General features: G+C 35.7%; 1 protein-coding gene across 1 annotated transcript; it reads right to left on the bottom strand.

The window, feature by feature from the left end:
* Positions 1–590: 590 nt before the first annotated feature.
* On the bottom strand, positions 591–3229 carry LOC140038484 (uncharacterized). Its single transcript, XM_072083854.1, has 3 exons — positions 3221–3229; positions 1704–2972; positions 591–1337 (listed from the first exon to the last, which is right to left on the bottom strand). Exons 1-3 carry the CDS (start codon positions 3227–3229, stop codon positions 591–593), a joined length of 2025 nt encoding a protein of 674 aa, XP_071939955.1.
* Between the last annotated feature and the right edge of the window lie 13899 nt (positions 3230–17128).

Genomic DNA, 17128 nt, shown 5'->3' with positions numbered 1-17128 from the left:
CAAGAAATTATCTGTAACCTACCTCTCTTGGACAAACCCGCTTTGCTGTGAAGATATAATCCGGGGTAATGTCATCGCCAATCTTGCCGATAACATCTTGGAGATGATTTTGTTAGTAAAGTTGCACAGACTGATCGGCCGAAAATGATTAAAATCTTGGGGGTTCTCTACTTTTGGCAGCAACACAATTGAGATAGCCGTGATACTCCTAGGTAGTTCAGCACCGCATAAAAAGCTGACAACCGCGCGGTATAAATCCGATGCCACCACCTCTCAAGCAAAGGTAAAGAATTTCCCTGTAAACCCGTCCGAGCCTGCTGCACTCTCTCCATCCATAGCAAAGACTATGTCTTTAACTTCTGTAAGAGATGGAATATCCATTAACCGTGAGTTTTCCTGGTCCGTTATCAGTTTAGGTATGATCTCCAGACCGGTAAGGGAGGGAAGATCCCCCTCTGCCATGAAAAGCTCCTTAAAGAAACCCACCGCCGCCTCCCCAATTTGGCATTCCCCTCGATTCACTCGCCAGCGGTACCCCTGACTCAATGAATTACTGCCCTACGTCTCCTTTCCGTAACCAAGGAGTGGAATTAGTTGGTGTTCCTATCTCCGTCCGAAAGCCACTTCACCCGCGCCTTTTGTCTCCAAAAACCCTCCTCAACTACAAGCGCTTGGCGCAACCGAGTCCGAGCATGATGTAACTCGCTCCGTCCCTGCTCAGTAGGATCCAGGTCGTATGCTATCTCAACCTCGGTTACCACACGCTCTGCACTACGTGCCCTTTCAAAAATATCCCCGAATGTCGTCCTAGACCATTGCTTGAGGGCATTTTTAACATTCTTTAACTTCGAGACCAATACTTGCAAAAGAGAGCCATAGACTGGATGAGTCCAATAATCTTTGATAACCCTCAACAAACCAGGATGAGTGGTCCAGACGTTTAAGAAACGAAACGGCCTGGGTTTATTGTCTAGCCTCGTATCCACCGATAGCAACAAGGGAGCATGATCCGACGGGTCACGGCCTAAATGTTGCACCATGAATTGGTACGGAAGCTCCAAAGCACGCCCACACAAAAGTAAGCGATCCAGATGCTTCCAGATTCGCGCCGTTCCCGAACGATTATTACACCGGGTATACCTTGACCCAGAGAATCCCGCATCACTGACACCGGCCAACGCCATAAAATTCAGAAAGTCTAATCCCTCCGACGGTCTCAATGGCAATCCGTCCCTCTTGTCCTCGGTATTTGTGATCACATTAAAATCCCCCACCAAAAACCAAGGGTTGAAGGCGGGTTTATCCCGCAAAAGTGCATTCCACAAATCCTCTCTGTCCTGCTCCGTACACTTCGCGTGTATACAAGACAAAATAATGAAGCCTTGGAAAAGATGAGATTGAACTCTAATAGTTAAATGTTAGGGAGACTCCCCAGTAATCTGACACGTAAACAACGACCGTAGAAAAGCCAAACAGAACCGCAATGATTGAACATGCAACAATCCATCCCCAATTTAATTCTAATATCAGAAATCGACTCTACCCTCAACTTAGATTCAACAACAACCACCAATTGAAGATCATACAGTTTAATAATTTTCCTTAACCATCTTAAATTAGGAGCACGAGCTATCCCTCTTATATTCCAAAAAAGTAACTTAATCATCAGAGAGGACAGAAAAAGAATTTGTTGAAGAACTAACCATGGAGCGTAGTGTTCTATCTGACGGGAGACCAGCCTGGAGACCACGCGACCTTGCATCCATTCGCCCCTTACGAACCACTTCTTCCTGTTCCAGGGTACCAGAAACCGCCCCCGTGTCTATATGCCCGATCTCTAGTGATGACTCGTCCTGTCGGACAAGATCCTTGCCCCTAAGAGAGAGGTTACCGACCCTTCGTTGAGTATCCTGTATGTCTTCAACTTGCCCCTCAGCAGAATGCACGACCACCCTCGCGAGCAACCCACTCCCTGCATCCTCAGAACCTTCCTCTCCTTTCTCACGTCGCAGCACCACCTCGATACCTTCTACCGCCACCGTCCCACAGTCTGCCTCCATTTTTCTCTCCTGTTGCGCTGGTATAAGGTCCCCTTGCTCAGGTTCGTGAGACGTACCACCTAGTGACTGATCGTGAGCAACTAGCTCTTTGCCAGCCACAGTCCCATTAACTTCTCCCTTTGCCCCATCAATCGCTGCCGCATCTTGCATCAACACCAATGGCCTTTCTCCATTACCCTCCGAAGGCCCATCAGGCATGTCTATATTCGACATCTCTGCCAACCGTAGTTGTGTTGTTCCAGTAGTCCTGGCATGGTGACCAGAGGCTCCTCGCAACTCGGGCTTTAAAACATGACAATTCTCCACATCGTGACCTTGGCGGAAACAATGTGAGCAGTACCTTGGAAGGTTCTCCACCACCAACTCTTGCCAAAAACCAGTGTGATTTCCATTGCCAATCCAAACCAGCGACGGTGTCGACCGCAACAAATCCATCTCAACACACACCCGTGCCACACTTGGCCGTGACACCGCAAGGGTAGCCGTATCAACCAGCAAAGGGTTACCTACCATAGAAGCAATCTGAAAAATCACCTCCTTATTGAAAAAGTGCAGCGGGAGTTTTGGTAATTGAAGCCACAGCGGAACCACCGACGACTCCCTGTCAACATGGAAGTCCGTGGTCCATTTGAATACTCTCATGGGGAAGGAAGACACATACCAGATCCTCCTAAACCATACATGATGGAAATCAGCTTCCTTGTTCAACTGAATTAACATATGTCTTACGTCCAACAAGCCCACCACCGGGTTCTCAGGTAAATCTAGCGATGCAATGAACTTCCTCACCTCCTCCAACTTCGGTCTACCTCTAGAGAATTTCCCAATCAATGCGAAACGAAATGGACTGGCCAGAGCTTCGACCGCTGCCTGTGGGAAAATCAACGCAGGTTCCCCTTTGTATGTAGCCTCCTGTGCCACAAAGGATAGAGTCAGCTGCTGTGAATTCTTCGTGAACAACTCTGAAAAGGATTTACGTTGAAAGGTGGAGGGGGCAGGCTGCCCTCCATCAAGAGGCTAGAGGGCAGCCATGGACTGCCGCACCACTGCCCAAGCCGCTCCTTGGAAACCTTAGCACCAAATCCTTACCTTTTGATTTTGGAAAGAATGTAGAACCTTTTCTATTGAACCGGAATGAACTTCACCTTTGGCTAGAAAACCAAATCCATGCTACTATTTCCAAGGCTAGTTTACTCTTTAGGCATTATGTCAAACATGTGGTATACATGACTTAAGTTCCTCTATTTCTTGAAGTTTAGTAGAATATAAACCCTAAAATTTTCCAACAAACAAAGGATGAAAAGAAAAAAAGATGATAGGAATACTAAAGAACTCAATTATGCTTGAAAAATACAAATTAAATTGAAAGCTAGTCAGTAACTTTTGTTGTCTACGAATGAAAAAACAACGAGAAATGAAGGAAGCTTTGTATAACCGTCCAAGGAAAGTGAAATTAGAGATTAGAGATGGCGGGATGAAAGAAGTTGATTAGGCCCTGTAACTATCACTTTCGATTGTTTCCATCAGCACCACTGTGTAAAGTTCTATCCACTATTTTGGTGAATTATCAAATTTGCTGGAATTACTTCATACTAGATATTTTAACAGGATAATTGAATGATGTTTCCCTTTGTTTAAAAGAAACAAAAGAGTTTTAGGAATGTCTAGGGATTTGGATTGGAGAGGATAGTGTTACCTGCTGAAACTCCTTGCTGACTTCAAAGTGGCTGTATCATGGCTGTATCATGACTTCAAACTCCTTGAACATGGCTGTATCTGTGACGCTCCGAAAGAATAAGTGTGAGAACCCGAAAATTTTTATATATTTTCTAGACTTTATTTTATTTTCTTGTCTATAATTTTGTACCTTTCTTCAATATATTAATTTTCTATACATTTTTATAAAGGAATATAGTTTTCAAATCATTTCCTTGATACAAGTTAGTCCACGTTAAGTTTAAAGAGTATTAAGGACGTGGGGCCCGCTACTGCGGTTAGTCGGGTACAATTTTGGCGATTAATTGAAGCTTTGTATAAAAGGATGTTATTTTATAAGGTGATTAGTGATAATTAGGGATTAGCTAGGTGGATTAGTGTTAGAAGATTAGGAGGTTGGAGGACATTCTAGAAAGCCAAGTGGCTTGAAACCATTGCAAGTTCGACCTTTGACCAAGACCATGATTTCTTCTTCTTATCTTGACCAAACCTTTTGTTTTCATCATTTCTTCTTTTTGTAAGCATGATGGACGAAATTTTGAGAGAGAAAAGGGAGAGAAAACACAAAAACATTCAGCCTTGATCTCTTGCTTAAATCATGAAGAATCCAACGAAAAATCCTAATCTACACCGATCAATCTTGAGGTAAGCTTTGAGAGAAGCTTTTGGTGAAGTTTTAGAAGAAGAAAATCTTTCATCCCTCTTGATTTGCTTGTCACCTTTGGATTTAGAGGTAAAGAGGTGCATATGGCAAGAAACTCTCTCTCTACTTCCAATAATTGTAAATTAGTGGCTTATAGTTACAATTTTGGGTAGTATTATGCAATATTTCATGGTTGGAAGAAGTGATATGGAAATTTTCAATTTTATTGGTGAATTTTCTGCCCATATATGAAGCTTAAAGGTTGGCCATGATTCACTAGCTTTGATATGTGAAATATCTAGTGTTTATGTGTTAGTTTGTTTTGCCTAAAGAAATTTCCAGCTTGGATGCATAAATTCCAGTTTAGGGTTTCCATATGACCCTGTTCTGCCTGTTTTTGTTCGAGTATGTTAGAGATAGAATAAGCCTTAGAACAAAACATGAAAGTTGTATAGAATGGTGTTTTATAGTTGCCTACAAAATTTCAGCTCAATCGGAGCAATGTAGCCTGTGAAAAGACCGAAATACCCCCGCTGCCTTGTTTCTATCCGAACATGCTAATCAGCTTCTGTAACTGGTTGTTTCGACCAGGAATACTACTGATTTGGTTGTCATTGTATTCTTAAAACTTATAGCCTTGTATCTTAGCTTTCCAACGCCTCTGGAATCACCTCATTTGGACTTCGGTAGCCTGAATTACGGTTCGCTAACCAGAATGCGGTTTGTTAACCTGTTTTTACGGTTCTGGTATAGTATATTGAATTTTTGACCTATTTGCACTAAAATACTGGACTGAGTGGCCTTCTGTAACATTGTAGCCCTATCTCTTAGCTTCGAAACGGTGGGTCTTGCACCTCCATCCGATAATCGTAGTGCCAATGGTACCAAAACCGTAAAATGACGTCAAAAACTGTTTTTATGGTTTAGAGCTTAAGTCCATTTCCGGAAATGTTTCTAGCTTGATTTTTGTATTTATATGACTTTAAGCCTAGTGAACGGCTTTTGGAAATGAGATTATTTTGTATGAGATGTTGGGACTGATTTGAGGAAAATAATGAAGCCATTAGTGGCTGGGAAAATAGGTAAACACAAAGAGCATGCTGCCCAAAATTTTAGGGCTATGTGATTTCCTTCAATTGAGTTGATCTTAGTACAAATGAAGGGTTTTAGGGGTTGTTTATAACCCTAGGACCAACTGTTATCTTTTTGCTCTGTATTAGTACTTAACCTAGGAAAGCAAACGACATCTAGTCGAACTTACTTATGCATTCCGTTTACTCGATTTTGGATGTGAAACCTTCAATTGGTTTACTTTGATGATTTTAGGGTTTCTTGGCGATTAAAGCCAATCCGAAGTGAAAACTTTTGAAGTGTCTGTATTTGAACCAGTGAGTGTACCACTCCCCTCCATTGCTGTTTAACTTGTTTCTGCCCTGCAATCTGTGATTTAAATGACTGCACTATCTGTTTAATTTGTTTGAGACGAGGGTATACTTTATCACACTCGTTCTCTTGTCTGTTCATATGCCAATTTTGGTGCGAATCTGAATCTATATCTGTATCTGATATCTGTATCTGTATCTGTATCTGTTCGGACGTCGTTTGGAAACTTGTATCCAACGACCTTTCTGTGACCTCTGAGCTCAACCCCTGTGACAAGTTACTCGAGTCGGGGCGGCAAGGGCCTGGTCGATTAGATAACGAACCACAGTAGTCTGTTTTGGGATCTTTGGGTATTGAGACCCTTGATTCCAGGTATACTCGAGTATTACCGCTTCTATTCTGTTCGATGTTCGGGCCCGGTAGGGGTATGTGAGGTGGAAGGAGTCGGAGAAAGTGGAGTCTACGGTATTGGTTACTTCTTTAACGTTGACGGAGTGTCAACTATTATTTCGATCAAGTTTCGGTGAAGCAAATGGGAATTTGGCTCCTGAGAGCCACCCGTATCCTTTCTGTCTATGGTGTTTGTTCACTTCTTTATTTGATTCGTACATGTGACTAATTGAATATGAAGTTCCACTTTCCTTACTTGCTATTATTTTGGTACCTCATTGAGCGTAAGCTCACCCCCTTCCCGTTATCTTTGTTTTCCTTATAGGGAACCACTTTTGAGGCTAAGATGTTTTGAAGCACGAGTCGAGCTAGTTTTAATATATTTTTGTAAAGCTCCTCGATAGTTGGAAAACCCTAAATGTATTTTGATCTAATTATCTTCTTTTTGTTTCGTAAATTACAAACGTATGTGTATAAAACTATTTACCCTGTTCATGTATCCCATTTGGATTGGGAATGTTTTCTCGAGTTATATTGCCATATCTGTATTTGTTTGGCTCCTAGTTGGATGGTGACGTGGCAACCACTATTCATTGTGGTTTCGATTTTCATTTTTGCCATTTGGCGACTTTGAATCGTTTGAGCGCGCTATTACCTTCCTGAATGTTTTCGATTTCATTTAACTGCTCGATAGTCCTGGCGAGAGCTGGGTAGGCAGTCCGCTAACCCCTTTGGTACGCCTTAGGGGAAGGTGGGGCTGTCACAGTATCAATCTTTTTTAGAGTGCAGTCATTATTGTTTATGTACCACTTATACACCAACTAGCTGACAGTATTCTTGATTTGCATTTGAGCATGAGGGTGACCTTAATATTACAGTTGATTAGAATATGTTTCATCTCATTTCTTTCCCTCTTGACAGATTCATAGTTCTCTTCGGGAAATTACTATTCTTGCTGCCTCAAGATTGCATCAGTGAACCTCACATTGAAAGTTATCTCGTTGCTTCAAGCTCGTGTCCCAAGTATGCCACCTTGCCTACTGTTCAAGTCTTTTCAAGTGAGTCCACTTTTGTCTATTTATCAAATAACTATGCTACATTTGTTACAATTTTGATAATTTGTTTGCTTAACTCGAAAGTAAGGATATGCTGACACACGAGTGGCATTTTGAATAATCACCAATGTGGAAAATTATGACAGTCGTCTCTTAAAGATGTTTGGAGATGATTTGGAGATGTTGTTGTATGACAGAATAGTAGAAAATTGACTATCAAGGATGGGATATTTGTTCCTTGTAGAGCATCTTAGTTTACTGCTTCAGAATTATAGGATGATTGGAGCTGTCTGAAATTATAGCAATGTATGTAACGTAAATATTTCATCCTATCTTCTCTAGTTGTTCAAATGCAATATGCTAGTAGTTTATTTGGTCAAACGGTCCTCCTATTATCTCCACCCCAAGATGAACTCCTCTATGCTCATCTTACATGCCTTCAAACAAATGGAGCTGCATTTCCATGGCGCATTCTTTTCTTTTTTTCACTGGCAAATGTTGGAAAGGGGAAGAAAGTCGCACAGGCTTTGGCTTGAAAAGCACAGGGCACATATATCATATGCTGTAAAATTTTAGAGAAAGGAATCAATATTGCAACACATGAGTAAAGAAACCAACATTTATAAAGATGGACAGCCATATGTGGGGCTTCTGAACATTAGTTGATCTTTATTCAGACTAACTGAATGTAGGCGTTTAAATTGGCTAAATTCATATATGTACTGGATAGTAAGCAGCTCATTGGCAACAAGGATGGTTGCCTACTCAATGTTCTTATATCTTAAGACTCGAGAACTCTTCTTGTAATTCTTGGTTCACTTTCATTAGGGTTGGCAATTAAGTTTGTCATGGTTTACCAAAATTTCTCAAAGATTTTAGTTTGTGAAGAAAACGAAAAACTTAACTGGATTTATTTTTTGGGGAAAATTGTAAGTTAATTGTCCTCTAGAATTTTTTTGAGAAATTTGTTTTTCTCATCTATTGGAGGGACGGACGGATGGATGTGTATATGTATAAAAGGGACTTTTCAGCCTAATCCTCTTAGACAGCCCTCGACCAGTAGTCCTTTTATTCCTTTTTTTTTTTTAATTCGTTAAAACTTTTAAACCCATTTGACTGGTTGATTTAATGTATACATTTAAGAGGGCCCTCAATCCGTAGTTCTTTTATTCCTCGATTTTTATTTATTTTAATTACTTAAAACTTTTAAACCCTCTTTTGACTAGTTGGTTTAATGTATACATTTATTACCTTTCATTATTGTCTATAAATGTGTACAGTTAAATTTGGAATATTTGAAAATGTTACTAAAAGTATAAAGTAAACAACAATATTTTTTACACTCAGTATAGCAACTCTAACCCAAAAAAAAAAAAGTTCTACCAAAAGTAGGGTAGGTACATGTTAGTTGAAAATTGGTTATGAAGGAAAGAAATAGATACGCCATAAATGAATTATACAATAAGCAAGGAAAATATCCATTAATAAAGTCTAAATGACCAAATAAAAAAACTTGATTAGGGAAAATATATTTTATTATTGAATTATTTTAATTACCAATAGAATGTAAACGAAAGACCGCGTAGTTGAATTAGAAAGTTAGGGTTCATATGGATAAGCAAAACTTTATCCACATTTCAAGCCTAATATTTATGAAAATAAATGATCAGGAAACAAAAATAATTTTTCACGCTATGGCCCTATTTGATAAAACCAATTTAGCACTTAAATTTAATGAGTTCAGATGTTAATATGTTCAAATGTGTTTGATAACCAAAGATTAAATATCTTAATTAATTAACTGGCCCTCAATTATTTAAGCAAAACTTACTCAAAACAATAGGTGATAAGTTGTTCACTTATCACTTATTGCAAAATACGGTCAAATATTAATATTTTAGTACTCAACAATTCAATAACTTAACAGTTTAAAATTTTAGATTTCGATTTTATCAAATGCACCATATATATATATATATATTTTTTTTAAAAGGGCTTTTAGCTAAATCCCATTGCTTTTTTATGCCTTTTGATTAATTCCATTCTTTTTTATGCCTTTTTTAATCCCATTATTTTTTTATTGGATATAAGTGTATGCAGTTATTACCTCTTAATGTTTTCTGTACTTCTATAGTGTTTTAATGGTAAATAAAAAAGGAAACAACAATACTAAAGGCATTAATAAAAACATTGGAGATTACTATATTCAAACAAAATACTTTGGACCATTCTTAAAATAATACTGGTACACCACTTTTAATGGTAAATAATTATAGCCAATAATACTGTGATAAGATAAAAGAATTTGTTATTATTTTTCTTGGTATTTAATAAGTATAGAGTACTTTAACATGTTCATTTTTTTCAAAGTTTTAGATTTCTAATTTTGAACTTTATAATCTAACACAACCTCTAAATTCAATAAATAATAGTTTTTAATGATTATTTTCACTTAAAATAGACTCATTATAAAAGAAAATGTAAATATGAATTTAAATAAACAAAGTGCATTTGGATGATTGTTTTTAGAAAATATTCTCTCTAAATATTTTCTGAAAACCATCTCCAGATGATTGTTAAAAAAAAGGTAGAATTTCACAAAATTTGAAATCCAAATTCAATTTTCCTCTAGATTCTGATATTAGTTTCTGATTTAAAAAAAAAAAAAAGCTTGAAAAATGATCAAATGAATCATGAATAATGAAAAGAGGAGCAAAGATAGGGCTTGGACATTGAGTGAGGGTGACTTGTGGCCATGGAGAAGTTGGCTGCGAGATAGAGGGGATGAGTGATAGGATGGAGAATAAAAGGGCCATTGGGTAGACGGGAGATAGGGGCATTGAGTGAGGACGGGAAGGGAGAGGTGGGCCTTGTTGGGCTGGAAAAAGGATTGTAGGGATAGGGAAAGGTGATGGCGTAGGAAGAATGGATGGTAGCAGAGGGAAATAGATAGGTAGTAGGGAGAAGAGAGGTAGGTCAGTGGGTTAGGGTTACCGGATGGGAGGAGTGGTGGAGAAAGAAAGGAGAGAGAGGGTGAAATTGTGTATTTTTGGTATTTCTTTTTGTGTTTAAATTTTTTTTTTGTTGTTCTCAATTCATTGGGTGTTTAAAATAATATTTTGATAAAAATTGACACTAAAATGATGCCTTTTTAACTTTAAAGCCTTTTCTTTTCATACAACTTTTTAAAAATAATCTAGGATTATTATTTTAATTTAAAATTAAACTCGTGCATAGTATGGGGTAGAATGCGAGTTTACATATTATTCTTCTAATATTGGCACTAACTTGTGATTCCTATATTATCATTGATTTGTAATAATCTATGTGTTGAAAAGGTTGTAATTGGTGGTGCCGCCATGAAAGGATTTAATTGGATAGGAAATTTAAGTTGAAGGACTAAATTAGGCTAAAACAAAGTTGAGGGATGAAATTGGCATAATTGAAAAAGTTGAAGACCAATTTTTCCTTTCAGTTATTTCATGCTTACTTTTCTTTTCATAATCTACTTAGTCATGAATTTGCTTTTTTTTTCCTTCTACATTTTATGATAAACATTGAGCAAATTTTTTTTTTGAGATTCTTAACAACATTCGGATGAGAATTCTATACAAATTCTAATTTACTGCTATCAATTATTGCTATGCATTAGCATGGCCAATGATACTGGTTGATTTATTTGTTGGATCTTTAATCTAACATTGGGCTTATATATGAATAATTATGCGTTGTAAATTATCAAATAAGAATAAATTCAATTAAAGTGATAAATTGTGGTTTGGGTTTTAATATATCTAATAGGATGTGAGCTTCTAATGTGTAGAGATTTAAGGTAATTTCTATTTTCATGATGGATTGAAATAGAAAAATCAAAAGATAACAGGGAAGTTATCTATAAGGTAGGGTTGTGGTTCTCGGATCACATGTATTCTTTTGTCATATACTTTAGTATCACAAAATAATTCTTTCTCGGTATTCCCATCATCAAAAAAGATACCAGAGAAAAACTAAAAAGCTCTCTCAAAAGATCAAAGATTACATGATTTGGAAGGCCGCCTCAAATTCCAAGGATTCAAGTAACAATCAATCAATATGAATCCAAGTACACTTTCGAGATTTTACTGTTAATTTATTTCTCAGTAATCATCATAAAGTATTACGGGTTTAGCAGGTAAAGATTTTCACCAAAGGTTAATTTTAGTCAACCATTAATAAGTGGTATCAGAACAGGATATGGTTGATTATTGGGAAATAATTTGAATTTAGTAATTTATGATCTTCAGAGTAATTATAGGGTTTGCAATTATGCTCTCTTTACTAGTATCTCCGTTTGTTTTGGATCCATTTGATCTAATGTTTTCTGGATTTTGGATGAAGTATATAAGAAAAATGAAGTCAATATGTACACGGCTTTCATGCCTTATGTATCAAGACATGAAGTTAACTTTTATGTCTTAGTGTTTTTTGGACTATATGCATGTTTGCTAGTCTTATGTTTTTCAAGTTTTATGTACATGGCTTGCTTTCTTGATTATTAAAGCTGTGGGTGTATCTTCAGAGTTATAAGATCACGAATATTAATTTAGTTAACACTTGGATTCTTTGACTTGTGTCCTTGTTAATTATTAGTTAATATGCATATATTTGTGTTAAAGAAATTAGAATTTCTCTAGATTGAGTAAACCTTAATAAAGTTAAATAAGACGCTCAAGTCTTATAAAGTCCTCAAGGTTGCCCTGCTAAGTATATAGTTTTATAAGATATTTATAGATTTGAAGAAGGTTCCGAGTTTAACTAATAGATTTTTGGGTCGAGTTGTGAGTATGGATCTTTGATCCAATAAGTCTTGACCCAATTAATTGGTTTGACTAGATTTGACCGGTTTGACTTGTTTGACAGAGTCTAATTGCCTTGACCAGATTTGCCTGATTTGATTATTTTGACCATGTTTGACTAGAATTGACTAAAGTTAACTTTGATCTAAAATTTTGTGTTATTTTAAATTTGAATATTGGTATAATTATATATTTTGAAATAAATTAATTGAAACAACATGTCACCAAGGTGACCTCTCTTGTGGAAATTAATTTGTTTTAAAATAACTAATTATATACTTGTAACTTTATCACCAATTGAAAGGGAGGTCAATGTTTAATAGATTGCATGTGCATTTGTGGTAATAAACGCGTGTTGATTATTCAAATATTACATGTGAAATATAAATTAGTCCAAAGGAAAATTTTTTTTTTACCATGTTCTTATTTTCAGTGTTTACTACTGCACCAAAATATCATTTAGAAATTAATATTTTTGTCTAGAGACAAAATATTAATGGAATATTGGTATCTTGAAATGGTGTTACCTTTATTTGAATTTATTATTGTTTTGGTTTATGTGAGTTTGTTTTAATTATTGTGAATGATCATGTAAATATAACTACCGATATTGGAATCATGGATCTCGACGTTGCGTTAAGGGATAATTTTCCTCCATCTTTTACAGATAAAAGTACCTCTGCTGATAAAAGGGATAAGAAAAGGTGGAAGAGATCAAATCACATGTTTCTAATGATCATGAGAAAGACTATTCTGAAAGCATTCGGAAGCATAATGTTTGAAATGACAACAACAGTTAAGATGTTCTTTTAGGACATTACAAAGAGGTTTGTCAAGAATAAAAAGGTTGAAATAATTACATTCTTGACAGACCTAATTTCAATGAGATATAGTGGTGCAGGTAATATCAGGGAGTACATTATGAAAATATCTCATCTTGCTTCTAAATTGAGTGCACTTAACCTAACACTCTCTTAGAAATTACTAGTGCATCTAGTCTCGATATACTTTCCTACACAGTTTTGCCAATTTAAGGTGAGTTACAACTGTCAAAAAGAAATTTGGTCTCGAAATGAGCTTATCTCATACTATGTAGAGGAAGAAAAAAGGTTGAAATAAGATAAGACAAAAAGTGCTTATCTGACCTCAACCCACTAATAATAAAGACAAGGAATGCAAAAGGAAGAATGCTAAGAAAGCTACATATGCGACACCACAAAAGAAATAACAAAAGGAATTGGTTGAATCAAGAAAAAATGGTTGTTTCTTCTGTGGAGTTGAAAGGCATAAGAAGAAACATTGCACCAACTATCATGATTAGTGTGCTAAGAAAGGTATTCTTCTTAATTTGCTTTGTTCTAAGGTTGATTTAATTTGAATATCTAGACAAATGAATTCCTAAACCGGAGGATACTTGGACTTGATCTTCCCCCTCATCATGAGATGAGGGAGAATGCCTTGGTCTATAGCCTGCATCCCCAGACATTGTTCGAGCTTGAGGGACTCCAACTTCCATTCACTCATCCAGTATACTTTCTCACCCTCAAAAAACACCACGGCATTCATACAAGTCGGGCAATTCCAGAGGGCAGCTGGAGGCAGTGTCAAAACCTAGTACCAGTCATCGACAACGGGGTTCAAATAGGTTGGAAAAAGAGCTTTGTTTTCCATCCCCGCAATAACAACAACAACTACAACAATCTGCAGTGGCGTCTAGATGAATACACGACAATGAATGATGGGGACTACATTATTGTATGCGGAATCAAGTGCACATTTGTTCCAGCTGCTGAAGATTGATTGGATATTCTTGTCTTGTTTTTGCTTTAAATCCAGTAACTTTCATTTTGTAGTTTTGGAGTTTTCTGTTTAGTACGTTCTGCTTGTCTCCAAGAATCTTAGTGGGGAAAAAGGAGATTTGTTCTACTCTGATGAAATCCTCCCAGCTGTTGGTTTCGTATATATGAACATATTCATTTCTAAAAAAAAAAAAAGAATATCTAGACATATATGGTGGACAGATTTTTATACAACATCTCACATCAATGTATCTATGCATGGTTGCCTAAGTTACCAAAAGCCTAGTAATAGTCAAAGATATATCTATGTGGGTAATGGCAACATAATTTAAATTGAGGCAATAGAAGTTTTTAAATTATTATTAAAAATCGGATATTATTTGAATTTTAATGAAATATTTATTGTACTGTCTTTTCAATAGAATTGAGACAAATTCAATTTTTCTTGTTCATTTGAAAATGAAAAGTTTAGATTATTTCATGATTTAAAATTGGTTGGTTCTAATTCTTTATTATATTATGATAATCTATATTTAATTAATACAATTACTTCATCTAATGAATCCCTACATTTGAATACTAGAGGTGTAAAGAGAAAATTAATAATTGAGAACTTAGTTGCATTATGGCACAAGAGATTAGGTCATATATTCAAATGTAGAATAAAAAGGCTTGTGTCAAATGAAAATCTTGGCCCCTTAAATTTTGCAAAGTTTGATGATTGTATTAATTATATAAAGGGGAAACAAACCAATTAAAGAAAATTTGAAACCAACAGGACTTTAGAAGCCTTAGAACTTATACATATGGACTTTTGTTGGCCATTCCCTACAACTGTTTGGAATTGTCAATAATATTTTATAACGTTCATAAATAATTTTCAAGATATGCTACATGTGTCTCAATTATGAAAAGTCATAGTCACTGGACGTGTTAAAAAATTTTAAACCTGAAATTGAGAACCAACTCAATAAAAAAAAAATCAGAAGTGTCAGATCTGATCATATGGGTGAGTACTATGGCAGATATAACGGTTTAGGTAAACAATGTCCAAGACTGTTTGCTGAATATTTAGAGGAATGCGGCATCATCCCACATTATATTATGTGGGGTTCCCCCATTGTGAATGGTATTGCTGAAAAATGAAATAGGCTACTTAAGGATATTGTGAGGAGTATGGTTTATCATTCTGCTTTGCCACAGTCACTCGAGCGAGAAGTACTTAAAACTGCAACGTATATTCTTAACAGACTTCCAACTAAGATAACTACCAAAATCCCTTATGAGTTTTGGATTAAAAAAATTTTAATTTGAAATATTTACATATTTGGGAATGTCCAAAAGAGGCAAGACTTTATAGGTTAAATCAAAAGCAACTAGAGTTAAGGACGATAAGTTGTTATTTTATTGGATATTTTGAAAGATCCAAGAGTTATAAAGCTTATGATCCCATATCTAATTTAATTTTCAAAACAGAAAATGCTTGATTCTTTGAGGATGTTGAGTTTGGCGAAAAAGATATAATTAGACACCTTGTATTTGAAGAGTAATATATTAATATTCCTATGGGTGCTATTGATTTTGTTTGGAACCCTATTTCTGATCTTGTTCATGATGCAATAGATCAAGATAATGTCGGGGAACCTCCCATTCAATGAATTGTTCCAAAAGAACAAATTTTACCACCTTAAGAACCAATGCCATTAAAAAAATGCATTAGAGAAAATGAAAAGTACAATGCCAGATGATTACATTTCTCGAAGAACACGAGGATGACACTGAAATGATGAAAGATGATCCAATCAACTTCCCTCAAGTTATGAAAAGTTCAAACTCTCAAAAGTGAATCGATACCATGAATAAAAAGATCAAGTTTATAAAAGACAATGATGTCTAGAATCTTGTTCCATTGTCAGAAGGAGCGAAATTTATTGGTTGTAAATGGATATTTAAGGTCAAGAAGAATTTGAATGGCAATGTGAAAAGGTACAAAGCTCATCTTGTCGCAAAAGTTAGAAGGCATCGACTATAAAAAGACTTTCTTTTCAATTTCTTCAAATGACTCTTTTAGGACTATAATGATATTAGTGATGTATTTCAATCTTAGGTTACATCAAATGGATATAAAAACAATGTTTTTTAATGGTAACATTGATAAGACAATCTATACGGTGCAGCCAAAAACTTTGTACCAAGAGATTTAAAAAATATGGTTTGCAAACTTAAAAAATCTATTTATGACTTCAAACAAGCATTTCGATAATGGTGTTTTAAGTTTCATCAAGTAATCATCTTATTCGATTTTGAGATGAATTTGGTCGATAAGTGTATATACCATAATTCTGTGGGAGCAAATATATTTTCTAGTATTGTATGTTGATGATATTTTGCTCGTGAGCAATAATATAGACTTATTGCATGAAACCAAAAGATTTTAGTTAAGAATTTTAAAATGAAAGATTTTGGTGACGCGTCTTTTGCGCTAAGCACACAGATACACAGGAATTACTCTCGAGGTATTTTTGGAATATCATAAAAGAGCCATATTGAAAAGATCCTCAAAAAATATGGCATGCAAAATTGCAAATCAGGTGACACCTTTGTGGTTAAGAGACACAAGTTTAGTTTCAATCAGTGTCATAAGAATGTTTTTGAGGGAAAAGAAATGCAAAAGATTCCTTATGCGTCAGCAATAGAGAGTCTAATATATGTTCAGGTCTATACACATCTGAATATTGTATACATTATTGGATGTCGGGTAGATATTTAAACAATTCAAGATTAGACCATTGGAAAGCAACCAAATGGATATTGCAGTATTTATAAAAAACAAAAGACTACATGTTCACATATCGGATGTCAGATGAACTCGAAATCATTAGGTATACTAATTCCAATTATATTGGATGTCAAGATAGTATGAAATCAACATCAAACTATATCTACTTATTGGCTAGGGATGTCATATCTTGGAAGAGTGCTAACCAGTCTCTTATAGTCTCTTCTATTATGGTAATAGAGTTCATAACTTACTATGTAGTGTCCAATCATGGAATTTCGATGCAAAATTTTGTTACAAGATTACATGTAATAGATGGTATTGAAAAATCACTCAAATTATTTTGTAACAATAAGTCAGCAGCTCAAAATTCTAATAATAATAGGAGATCAACAAAATCAAAATATATAAACATCAAGTTCCTGACTCTTAAAGAAAAATTCAGAATGAATAGTTGTCTATAGAACA

The sequence above is a fragment of the Coffea arabica genome, chromosome 3e (genome assembly GCF_036785885.1).
Source record: "Coffea arabica cultivar ET-39 chromosome 3e, Coffea Arabica ET-39 HiFi, whole genome shotgun sequence".
Lineage (NCBI taxonomy): Eukaryota > Viridiplantae > Streptophyta > Magnoliopsida > Gentianales > Rubiaceae > Coffea > Coffea arabica.
This window is presented reverse-complemented; position numbering and strand designations above follow the sequence as displayed.